Source organism: Salmo salar, chromosome ssa04 (genome assembly GCF_905237065.1).
Source record: "Salmo salar chromosome ssa04, Ssal_v3.1, whole genome shotgun sequence".
Taxonomy (NCBI): domain Eukaryota; kingdom Metazoa; phylum Chordata; class Actinopteri; order Salmoniformes; family Salmonidae; genus Salmo; species Salmo salar.
Window position 1 is genome coordinate 37,836,257 of NC_059445.1, and position 13,383 is coordinate 37,849,639.

At 41.5% G+C, this 13,383-nt stretch overlaps 1 protein-coding gene across 1 annotated transcript; it reads right to left on the minus strand.

Moving 5' to 3' along the window:
* Positions 1–3,367: 3,367 nt before the first annotated feature.
* LOC106602937 (arylsulfatase I) lies at positions 3,368–11,197 on the minus strand. Its single transcript, XM_014195961.2, has 2 exons — positions 10,466–11,197; positions 3,368–7,939 (listed from the first exon to the last, which is right to left on the minus strand). The coding sequence occupies exons 1-2, from the start codon at positions 10,771–10,773 to the stop codon at positions 6,529–6,531; spliced, it is 1,719 nt and encodes a 572-aa protein (XP_014051436.1). The 5' UTR covers positions 10,774–11,197; the 3' UTR covers positions 3,368–6,528.
* Between the last annotated feature and the right edge of the window lie 2,186 nt (positions 11,198–13,383).

A 13,383-nucleotide genomic window follows, 5' to 3' on the forward strand; every position in this document is an offset into this window, starting at 1 on the left:
TGAACAAAATGTTATACACTAATTGTAGTCTCACCCATTCATTTCAAATGACCGGTCATTTTTGACCGGGAACACCACAGGTGTACAAAAGTTAAATAAAACACCCAAAATGTAATGAAAATCATCAAAATGTATTTTGTGTGTTCAGATGCCCTGTGTGGACAAAGTCATGGAACCTTATGACGATCAGATTAAATGAACTACATTTTTCAGAGAGAAAACTTGTAAATCGGTCCAATTCGACCGGAACACAGCAGGAGGGTTAAGATGGTCATACTATGGATTTTGAATTTCAGGACCCCTTTACGTATAAAAAAAAAAAGAACACATTCATAAATGGCTAAAAAGACAGTAAAGATTTTAATCATAAGAAACTAGGTTTTGAAGTGTTTGTCCTATATCTAGGAGATATAAGAAAGCTCAGGAAATAAATATATATATATATTTTACACATATTTAACCCCTTTTTTGGGTAGGCACAAATACAGGTTTTTGTTTGTTTGTTTGCGTGTGTTTGTGTGTGTTAGATAGATCCCTGGGAAGGAAGCGATGAGGGGGGATATCATTAAAAACCCTTAACCAGATGCCTGCTTGGCTCCCTGCCAGGAAATTCAGCTGAATCCATAACAGTATTTTTTGTAAATGTATGCCCTAGCGGTCCTAGCCTCCCTATCTATTCTAGAAGAGCTCGATAAATTAAAACGGTATTCTCCTTTTCACCCTTTGTTGTAGACTACAATCGTCTGTTCCACTACATCTTGTCTAGTTGGCCAGTAAAAAGCAATTAACCCAATTTTGTAGATGTTGTACACGTGAAATTGTGTCCAATGGACGTGATGGATTGAGATGCATCCATTGCAACAACAAAAAACAAATGACTGACTGCGCGTTGCTCAATGCCACCTTCTTCAAAGCGCAAACAAACACTTCTTCAACTCACTGTCAACTGGAGAGGTCTCCAATGGCAGATTTCTCTATTTTCAGTCACAATAAACCTTTGATATTAACTGTCCTTTCGGTTACAAACTATGTCTTTGTGACATGCTCTAAATTAGCATGCATTTTCTTAAATGTTTTGATTTGTGACAGAAATAATTAACCTTTTAGCCAAAGTTAGGGAGAGGGAAGACTTTTAAGAAACAACAATAATCTAGAGAAACATTTTAGTGTGATTAATCTGTTCCAAAACATAATGTATATCTTTTCTGGGCATGAGCCCAATGATATTAAATGGATAAATCAATTTCTGATCGAAAAAACTACAATATTTCTTAAGTTGCCAGATTCAACCAAGCATGTTGTCAGCTATCTCAAGCCATTAAACTATCAATTTACATCTAGTTTACTGTACAGTTGCAGATAAAAGATAATGGCCCGAGTATTTTTCCTGGACATTTTGTTTTTCTTGGACGCCTCCGATTAGGTCAGGAGATACTGGTAATTACGTTTGGATGAGTCTTTCTGTATTCACTCCTCTAATGATCTTTAGTCTTTTTGAAAGCCACAGTAAATACTTTGACTTTATACTACAGTTAAGTTGTTTTCTTGGTTAGCTTCCTGAAAGCTTGTGTCATGCTGTTCTCAGGGAAATTGGAAGACGGAGAGCAGAGTCAGTCTAAAACTGTAGTGTTTTGGTGAAAACATTATTTATAGTGTGTAGAAGAAGTAGTCCCCAGCTGTGTTTAACCTTTTACTGCAGTGGGCTAAATCAGGGTCTTAAACAAATCTACTTTGAAACAAAAGTATACACCTCACACACAAGGTTATGGGCTTAGAAAAAAGAAGACGCCTGTACCATGTCAGATATAGAGTTGAAATATATTCCATTTTGAGTTTGCATCCCAATATTACACTTTATATACATTACAGAAGACTGAAATATAACAAAACCGTTTGACATAGAAACACTAGATATTCTGTGTTTAAAAAAAAGTTTATTAATTATGTAATTATGAAAAATATTAATAGCATTCCACCCATGAGGCCACTAGGTCATTTGACTGCAGGAAAGGGCTACGAGGGCCAGACAGACCTTTGTGTTTAAATTCACTGCTAAGAGCTCCACTTACAGTACTTTCTTGGTAGACTTCTGAATAAATCATTAAAGATGCACTATGCAGAAATCACTCCGCCATTTCCTGGTTGCTAAAATTATAATAGTTCACCTAATTTCAGTTTATGTGACAAAACAAGCAACTATAGTGTAGAGAATCTTTGTACCATCTAAACCGCTGTGAACTATCTTTTACATAAACAAAAATATAGTATTTTCAGCTGTTTGAAGCTGGTGTACAAAACCAAAGTAAAAGACTCAAAAACAAAACTTAAGAACGGGAAGCATAGAATTAGCGCACATAGAACATATTCTATGTGCTTCTTAGACTTGCTTTCAATTCGACAACATTTCTATGTTAATTTGGTTTTGTCACCCAAAAAGTTACATATTGCAGTTTTGAAGTGGTAGATCTGTTCAACCAGGAAATGGCTGAGAGATTTCTGCATAGTGCATCTTTAACTACAGAGTTTAATGGTTTCCATTGGAGACAAGACACTATCAGCACAGCCCCTTAACAACTTTTACCAGACGGTTGTGACATTAAGAGAGCAATCAGAAAATAATAACTACGGACTAAGCATTTCACCAACACTCTTCTTTTCAGTTTTCCTTTGCCTTAAGTATCCATCTGTCTTATTTAACATACCAAACGTAACATATCATACTAATCGCAATGTCCCGGATTGACATTTACTATGTTACGTCTAGTCTATGAGACCAGGTTGGCCTATCAGCTGGTGTAGGATGACATACAGTATATTCAAGGAAGTGACTTGTATAAGAAGCGACCAATGGTCCGTGTCTGTTGTCAAGGTGAGGATGTCTGTGGTTTTCACAAAGAAGTGAAGAGGAATATGACATTAGTGTGAAAACTAGAACAAGACAAGATCATGATTTTGTGGATATTCACAAAATGTTATCCATAGAAGAGTCCTTTGGAGGAAGGATTGTTGACATATATTTGACATTTGTATCTTAAAGCATAATTGGGAAATAATTAATTGAAGTTCGAATGTTTGTGATATTTTGGCCTTACCTAAATGTCTGTTAAGTCCGTTAAGACTCCATAATGTTTCATCTGTAGCTGCTACAAAGCAGAAATTGGTCTCATAGGAAGCTTCACCACTTGCTATGTAATATGAGTAGTATTTTCTTACATATAGTTATAAATATTGAAAAAATATTTTTACAAATATATCTGGCTAATTTTTCAATATATTGTTGACCATAATACACTCTACATGCATATCAACGTTCTGGAGAGGATCTCTTCTACTTATTGACAAATGATCCAATTTGCGACAGCCTGTATGCCTCCCCACCTATTTGTTTAATGTCTCTGGTAGCACACACAAGTCAGCATGGACAGAATGCAAGAGTAGACTAATATTTGCCCTATTCTAATAATTCTCATGTGTCAAATTAGCCTATTGCCATGGTCCGTGACAAGGTGAGACTTGCACTCCTGTATATCTGAAATAATTGGATGGTGAATCTTGCATCCAGCCAACCAGAAAAGCAAGGTGAAGCAATTCTGGCATTCTTGAAAGTCAAGACAATCCTTGTCCTGCAAAGAAACATTCTTTTTTTATAGTTGAAACATAGATTTAGCAAGCAGTAGGCATTTACATATGTGGAGTGGAGCTTTATGCAGTGCCTTCAGAAAGTATTCCACCACACCTTGACTTATTCCACATTTTGTTGTATTACAGCTTGAATTCAAATGGATTAAATCACACATCTACACACAATACCCCATAAAGAAAAAGTTTAAACGTGTTTCTTGAAATATTTGCACATTTCTTGAAAATGAAATACAGAAATATCTCATTTATATAAGTATTCACACCCCTGACTCAATTCGTATTAGAATCACCTTTGGCAGCGATTACAGCGGGGAGTCTTTCTCAGTAAGTGTCTAAGAGCTTTGCACACTTGGAAAGTACAATATTTGCCCATTATCCTTTTCAAAATTCATTAAGCTCTGTCAAATTGGTTGTTGATCATTGCTAAACAGCCATTTTCAAGTCTTGCCATAGACTTTCAAGCCGATTTAAGTCAAAACTGTAACCAGGCCACTCAGGAACATTCACTGTCTTCTTGTTAAGCAACTCCAGTGTAGATTTGGCCTTTTGTTTTAGGTTATTGTCCTGCTGAAAGGTGAATTCATCTCCCAGGGTCTGGTGGAAAGCAGACTGAGCCAGGTTTTCCTCTAGGATTTGGTCTATGCTTGGCTCCATTACATTTCTTTGTTATCCTGAAAAAACTCCCCACTTAACAATTACAAGCATACCCATGACATGATGCAACCACCACTATGCTTGAAAATATGGAGAGTGGTACTCAGTAAGTGTTGTATTGGATTTGCCCCAAACATAACACCTGTATTCAAGACCATTTTTTTTGCAGTATTACTTTAGTGCCTTGTTGCAAACAGAATGCATGTTTTGGAATATTTTAATTCTGTACAGGCTTCCTTCTTTTCACTCTTTCAATTAGGTTAGTATTGTGGAGTAACTACAATGTTGTTGATGCATCCTAACTTCTCTCCTATCACAGCCATTAAACTCTGTAACTGTTTTAAAGTCACCATTGGCCTCATGGGCCCTGAGCGGTTTCCTTACTCTCTGGCAATTGAGTTAGGAAGGACGCCTGTATCTTTGTAGTGACTGGGTGTATTCATACGGCAATATAAAGTGTAATTAATAACTTTACCATGGTCAAACGGATATATTTTTATTTTTACCCATGTAACAAAACAGTAGGTGCCCTTTTTTGCTAGACGCTGGAAAACCTCAGTGGTCTTTGTGGTTGAATCTATGTTTGAAATTCACTGCTCGACTGAGGGACCTTACAGATAATTGTTTGTGTGTGTTACAGAGATGAGGTAGTCATTAAAAAAACCTGTTAAACATTATTATTGCACACAGAGGGAGTACATGCAACTTATGTGAATTTTTACTCCTGAACTTATTTAGGTTTGCCATAACAAATGGGTAGGATTACGTATTGACTCAAGACATTTCGGGATTTTATTTTTCATTTATTTGTAAACATTTAGAAAAACACAAGTCCACTTTGACATTATGGGGTATTGTGTGTAGGCCAGTGACAAAAAAATCTACATTTTATCCATTTTAAATTCAGGCTGTAACAATTTTTTTAAGTCATCGGGTGTGAAGAATCATTTCTGAAGGCACTGTAGTCATGTGGTGACCTCACATGCCCCACGTACCTCCGAAATTATTCGGCAATCATCATTTATTCGAAAAACACAGGTTACATCATTTGTCACACTAAACAAAGAAAAACAACATAAAAAACCCACCCCTGTCGAATGGATAAACATTTAGTTGATCTTTAGAACATTTATCCTATAGCTGCAGTTTCCATTACACATGTTGCAATGTTTTTTGCGACATAGCTTTTGCTTTGTAGTATAAACTTAAATGGAAACCTGCCTAACATGCACATATTTCTCTTTAAAATGGACCATTACTTTAAAACTAGCAAAGATCCCACTCTGGAACGTAGATATGTCCATTGAATATATTATGTTCAACAATAGAAACATTTTCCAAATCAAAAATGGTACATTTTACATGTCTATATTTTACAAAATGCATTAATTAATGTAAGGCAATTATTATTTAACTCCAAATACTACTCATATTACAGAGCAAGCTGTAAAACACTATCGAGTCTTAAAGCTGCAATCGGTAGCGGTGAAACTGCAATGTCCATTTGCAATATTACAATAACAAAGATGTTTTTAAACAACGAACAGTTTTTTCCCTCAGACATCAGCACATCATTGCACACGCGATAGAAAAGTATAGTATGTACTACGATTTTTTTTTTATACCACAATACTTGATGCTAGTTTCTTCAAACCAAAACAAATGCGCTTGGGGCGGCCAATGGCTCTGTTTTGACTATCGCGGATCACAGCTTTAAACGGAGGCCCTGGTAAGGCCAAAAAGATACAAATGTCAAATACATGTCAACAATCCTTCCTCCAAAGGACTCTTCTATCGATTAAATTATATGAGAATCCCCAAAATCATGGGCTTGTTTTGTTCTAATTTCATGAGAAATCACCCATTAGTTTCTGTTTAATTAATTAATTAATTAAAACTGTTATTTCTTTACTTAGATATTTTCAAAAATATAGAAAAAAACAGGTCAGTTCATGTCATTACTGCTGAAATAACCCCAAGTGAGTAGGTCAACATAAACATGCTGAATTCACTTAGCTACACACTACAAATGGATCAAATAGAACATTTAATAAAAACAATAGAACCCAATAGTCCTACAGCCAAAACACATATGAAAGCACACTCAAAGAGATGCAGTATAGTAAACATCATTTTCCATTGTCACACACACACAAAGTGTTTACTGGCTCAGATTATTCTTGCAGTGTTAAATGTATAGGCTACTTGTGACTGAGTATCATTGACTTTCCCTCATATTCTATTGGACATTATCCTTGTATTCAGTTTCTTGAAAAAGGATCTCAGTTTGCACAGCTTGCATTTCTTCTTCTTTTTATTCCTCCCTTTCTTATAGACCCCGTTCCATTTCGGCTCGTCCTCGTCCCCCCCGACCCAGGGTACCCAGGCCCCCCCGTTGCGGTCTGGATTGGCCCGGGGATCGTCGGTGGGGAACCTAACAGGGACAGCAGTGCAGTTGTAGTAGGCCAGACGTGCTAGCAGCTTCTTGACCACATCAGGCCTCTGCACAGCCAGGTCACTGCGTTCATAGGGGTCTCCTGTGATGTTGAAAAGCCACACAGACTTCCCTGTTCCCTCAGTGTTCCGCTCCAGGTTCCACCAACTGCCTGGGAAGTTGGCCAGTACCTGTGGTGGGACCCAGTCTCCATGGCCCGGGTCCCCTGTTAGCAGCTTCCAGTCCCCCACCCGGATGGCAGCTTGGACCGAGGTGTCCCACACATGCTGGGCCTCCTGTCCAGACCCAGACGCCAGGCCAGCGCGCCGGTGGAGGGGGTCAATGTTATGGAGGATCTCCAGGCGTGGGGACTCTCTGCCCTCACTGATGGTTGGCCATACATTGTAGCCGTCAAGACCCTCAGTCAGTGACACGTTACCCCCAGCCAGACCAACCAGGGTTGGGTACCAGTCAGTGATGTGCAGGAGGGCCTTGGAAACCCTCCGCTTGTGACGCAGCAGGGGGCTGTGTACGAAGCCCACCCCACGGACACCTCCCTCCCAGTAGGTCCCCTTACGCCCCCGTAGGGGCCAGTTACTCCCCCCAGTGAACGGCTGGGCACCGTTGTCAGTGGAGAAGATGAGCACACTGTTGCGATAGTAGCCGTACTTACGCAGAGCGTAGGTGACATTTCGTACAGCCTCGTCTACGATGGACACCATGGCTGCGTACTTCCTTCTGGCTATGTTCCCCATCCCGCGGTAGGGGTAGATGTAGGCCTTGGGCGACTGCAGGGGCGTGTGTACAGCCTGGAGGGAGAGGAACATGAAGAGGGGCTGGCGGGAAGGGTCGTGAGTGGACAGGATCTTGCGTACCCTCTGCGTGTAGAGGTGGGTGGAGAACTTGCCTCCACGGCCCCAGGCCACGGTCTCCCCCTCGTGGAGGTCGTAGCCACACAGGCCTGGTCCGTCACAGGAGCCGTACGTGTAGTAGTCCACACTGCCCGTCAGAGAGCCAAAGTAGCTGTGGAAGCCTCGGCGCGTGGGCAGACACTCCTTCCTGTAGAAGCCAAGGTGCCATTTGCCCACCATGTGAGTAGCGTACCCCGCTTCCTGCAGCCGCTGTGGGAGCGTGGTCATGTCCAGGGGGAGACAGTTGGGCTGGCGAGGCCGGATGATGGAGTGCTGGAGGCCTGTGTGGATCTGGTATCTGTGTAGGGAGAAATAATGTCCAACTTAATGTCCATCTTATTCATCTTCACTCATTGTGTAAAATAAACCCATTCAATGCTGGAGCTGATAAATACAGTCATGATGCTGAGAACACTCTTATTGAAGATACACTTTCCTCACAGATAAGTAGGCTGTGATCTACCAACCATTAAATTACTATGTGGTTGGCAAAGCTTGTTTTACAGCCTGACTGCAGCTTTCAAGACATAAAAGGCAATTCATTAAGTTAATTAGTCTTGAAGGAAACTCTTCTAAACATTAGCATCTGTTTTCGGCCAGAAGTGTGCTTCTATGGAGTGTGCAACAGCTTGTCACCCACCAGGGAAGGAGAAGGGTACTGACGGGATACTTTGCAAGGATATGGGTGAGCGAGCAAAGGAATGTTGCAGGAATCAGAAGAACGAGTATATCCCCCTATTGAACTATAGCAAACACCACAATGGCTGAGGTTGAAAAGGTGCTGCGGCCACTAACAGAAATACCAAAACATTCCAGGTAAAAGAAGAGATATTGAAGTTTTCATCAGTCCTGAACATGTGCCTATTTGTATTACTGTGTAGTACTTCAGTTACACTGTACCACATGAAAACACTTGCACCTTGTCCCTATATACCGTTTGTCTGGCCACCCAGGTTCTTAGCGTGGTCTGATATTTGGGTGGTCTACACTGCAGTAAGCAGACACACTCCACTTCCTTCAGACAAGTCCCTTCCTCCCACGACCCACACCAAGTCCAAATGAGCATGTGGTGAGAGAGAGTCCACTGAGAGTTCATGTAATGGGTGACGCAGTGTAGATATACACACACCTATACAGAAACATTCCATGGCTCTATTCTCTCTCTCCCTTCCTCACAGCTTTAGCAGTCAATAGGATGGTTTCTATTAGGCCTTGGCCTTCTGTCCACATCTCTTTCAGGCACATAGTGAGTGTGTCATGTCCTCACTCCTCAGCCCAAAAAACAACTGTCTTGCTCCTGTTCATCACCCTCCCCTGTGGGTTGTTCATCAGCTGAGAGTTGCTGGGGAGAAAACAGCTCATTCAATTCTTCTTAGAAACACTTTGGAGATTCAGACTCTGGGGTGAACTGTTTCTTTGCAAGAGAGATCCCCGAGTGACAGGCTACCAACCAACCCCATTACACACACACGCACGCACGCACGCACGCACGCACGTTATTGACGGCCCCACAGCTATTGTTCAGGATGCAGTGCAGCAGCTGTGTGGTATGTCAACTTCACCACTCAAAAACAGTCGGTCAAGCAAACCCTGCAATGAAAAAAGTTCCTAGCAATCCACTTTCACAAAATGTTTCCACAAACGTACATTGTCCTGATAAGACCTCCCCCAAGTTGTGAACTTTAAGCGATGTTAGGACATATCAACAAGTCCAACCTACTCTGAGTACTATGATAGAGGGAATATGGCCCGTGTGTGTTTCAGAGACACATAACTTTGAGGAGGCAAGGACTCCATCCAAGCATTCGTGTCGTTCCCTTTCAATTATTTTCCTACCCTGGCGCTCATATGGTTGTGTTTATCAAGTCTTTAGCAGCCCTCAGCCATTGTTTCACAATACTGGCCTCATCCTGCAGCTCTCCACATTGCTCTCAACAGCAGATGTTTCTGCTCATGTACCCTGGGTAGAAACAGAGGTATCTACTACAGCATTGATCTTCCCCAACAGTGTACAGCTCTTTCCTGGTAGGTTTTAGTCAAATAAGTCGACTATTTGGCAAATGACAGTATCCCTGACCTCTATCGTTGATGTATTCAACCTCTGTTCAATGTCTGTGGGAAAACGAACCAGTTTTGTTTAGCTTTCCCAACTCGCCTTCATTCGCTGAGAATTCCTAACCTTATGAATGATCATCTAACTCATCTGTTATGACATACTGTCGATGCCAGCAGTAGTACTTCCAGTAAATGTTGTGGTTGCTCTGGATGAGTCAGCTCAAGGGACACACCATTAGTATAAACATTTAACAGTTGTTTTCAGGGTTGGATGAGACATTTCAAAAGTACTCTACATATGTTAGAACACTGTCCTGTTCAGTCTTCTTAATTTTTTTTACCTTTATTTAACTAGGCAAGTCAGTTAAGAACAAATTCTTATTTTCAATGACAGCCTAGGAAGAGTGGGTTAACTGCCTTGTTCAGGGGCAGAACGACAGATTTTTAGGGGCTCTGAGTCTTAGGGACTCTTAGGCCCTAAGGGGAACACAAGTTGGCTAACAAAGGAATGCATTGTACCATGCATGCACATATTTATCACCAAACGCAACCAGCATCTTGATCAGGAGATGATGCATTATAACGTTTTGTGGTTTCGCTATACTTGTAATTACTCACCTGGCTGTACACTCTCATTGCCGATAATGTTGCCTACATAAAACAACAAGTGTTATGTTTAATCTGTGATCAAGAGAACCAATTACAAGCATATGTTCAAGGATATCCGTGTCAAAACGCCCGATGCTGATGGTGAGGCTTTTATGCTTACCTGCCGGTGATCAACTGACTGCGTGACGGAGTGCAGATAGGTTGAACATAGTAATTCTCCAGCTTCACCCCCTCCGCAGCCAGTTTGTCCAGAGTTGGAGTCCGAATGTCCGGGTTGTGATAACCTATGTCATTAAAGCCTTGGTCATCCGTCAGTATGAATATAATGTGTGGTGGCTGCTTAGGCTCAAACGTAATAGAGGCATCGTTTTGAGTGTGCTCCTCCACTTGATTCGGCTTGATCCAGTCCATGGATAGGTAGCCAAAACTTAGCAAACTGACCATTGAGAAGCTGGTAACTGCGTGCATTTTTACTGATTTTAGAGTGTACTTGGACAGAGTCGTTAGGGTACTCGCACTCTAGTCTCTGGTTTTTCTTTTTGTATTACACACATTCTTGAAATAATACGTAGACACACGCGCGTAATTGATGATCCTAGGATGCAGAGTGGAAACATTGTTTCTGCCGCAGATTCTCATTCGTCATCATGACGGTCTTCTGCGTTTACAACGTCCAAGCTTCTCTTCTGTAAACTTGGCCTCTAAACTTTGAAAGCTACTACTGCACATTATAAAGTTGCATCGTTTCCAGGCACGCTGATAACCATTCCTTAGTCCCCACTAAACACTGGCCGGCCAAGTATGGTTTGATATTTACAGTAGCCTACATTAGCCTATCTTTTGCACTATTTCTCCTCTCAGTGGTTGTTGAAACTCCGCCCGCGTCTCATCACCGAACATGAAACAAGACCCCTTCATGGACCCACCCTCTGCCCCTGATACAAGAAAAGCCCGTTGCGGCTCATCTCAAGGAAAATTGTCTAGACCCTGCATTGAAAAAAATTGCATCCCATACATTTTTCTTATGCTACACGTTTTTTAAACGAACATAAATCAAAAATCTCGGATTATGGGTAGAATCACTTTATTATCAAAGTTAGAATGGGAGTAGGCTACAGTGAACATACTACAATTAGGCCTTTCTTGTGCTCAAGTATGTCCATGTTATTTAAGTAGCTGCATTTCAAAAGTTCTACGACAGACTTTATATTTCACGACATGATAATAACTCTATTATTTAAAGTCAGAATGGGAGTAGGTAGGCTTCAGTCAAACTACATGTAGGCTCATGTTGTGGCTACTGCTGTATTCCAACGGTTGTGTGATGGACCATGCCCTTTAGAGGGGAGAATCATGAAACAGGACACCTACCTCCTAATCAGTCTATGTGTGCAGTAATCTAGCACAACATTATATATCCCTTTATAGACTCCATGCCCTCGGCTATGATGCAGCTACAAAGAGAAGGTACAGTTGAAGTCGGAAGTTTACATACAGTTAGGTTGGAGTCATTAAAACTTGTTTTTCAACCACTCCACAAATGTATTGTTAACAAACTATAGTTTTGGCAAGTCGGTTAGGATATCTACTTTGTGCATGACACAAGTAATTTTTCCAACAATTGTTTACAGACAGATTATTTCACCTATAATTCACTGTATCACAATTCCAGTGGGTCAGATGTTTACATACACTAAGTTGACTGTGCCTTTAAACAGCTTGGAAAATTCCAGAAATTGATGTCATGGCTTTAGAAGCTTCTGATAGGCTAATTGACATAATTTGAGTCAACTGGAGGTGTACCTGTGGATGTATTCCAAGCCCTACCTTCAAAGTCAGTGCCTCTTTGCTTGACATCATTGGAAAATCAAAAGAAATCAGCCAAGACCTCAGAAAAACAATTGTAGACCTCCACAAGTCTGGTTCATCCTTGGGAGCAATTTCCAAACGCCTGAAGGTACCACGTTCATCTGTACAAACAATAGTACGTAAGTATAAACACCATGGGACCACGCAGCCGGCATACTGCTCAGGAAGGAGACGCGTTCTGTCTCCTAGAGATGAACGTACTTTGGTGCGAAAGGTGCAAATCAATCCCAGAACAACAGCAAAGGACCTTGTGAAGATGCTGGAGGAAACAGGTACAAAAGTATCTATATCCACAGTCAAACGAGTCCTATATCGACATAACCTGAAAGGCCACTCAGCAAGGAAGAACCCACTGCTCCAAAACTGCCACAAAAAAGCCAGACTACGGTTTGCAACTGCACATGGGGACAAGGATCATACTTTTTGGAGAAATGTCTGGTCTGATGAAACAAAAATAGAACTGGATGGCCATAATGACCATCATTATGCCACGACTTCCACCGAAGGTGGCTCCACTCCCTGTTCGGGCGGTGCTCGGCGGTCGTCGTCGCCGGCCTACTAGCTGCCACCGATCCATTTTTCCTTTTCGTTTGTGTCTGTCTGTTTTATCACACCTGTGTTCATTTAGTTGATTTCAGTGGGTTTATTTACACCCCGCTGCCTGCTAGTCTTTGTGCGGGATTGTTTGTATGTGTACGACGTTAGGGGTGCGTGTCTGCACCACAGGGTTTTCGTTTCATTCGGTAGTGTTACCGTTTCGATATTTTGTTTAGGAGTTGAGGTTTCTCCTCCGTGTGTGTAATGAGTTTCCCTGTGTGTGGCGACTTAGTTTTGTGCGTGTTTTCCCCCATGTTGTTGTTGAGTCGGGACTACATTAATAAACGTTTGTGCCACTGGAACTTCCTTGCTCTCCTGCTCCTGATTCCTGCACCTCCCTCCTACTAGGAGGCTTCGTAACACATTATGTTTGGAGGAAAAAGGGGGAGGCTTGCAAGCCGAAGAACACCATCCCAACCGTGAAGCACGGTGGTGGCAGCATCATGTTGTGGGGGTGCTTTGCTGCAGGAGGGACTGGTGCACTTCACAAAATAGATGGCATCATGAGGAGGAAAATTATGTGGATATATTGAAGCAGCATCTCAAGACATCAGTCAGGAAGTTAAAGCTTGGTCGCAAATGGATCTTCCAAATGGACAATGACCCCAAGCA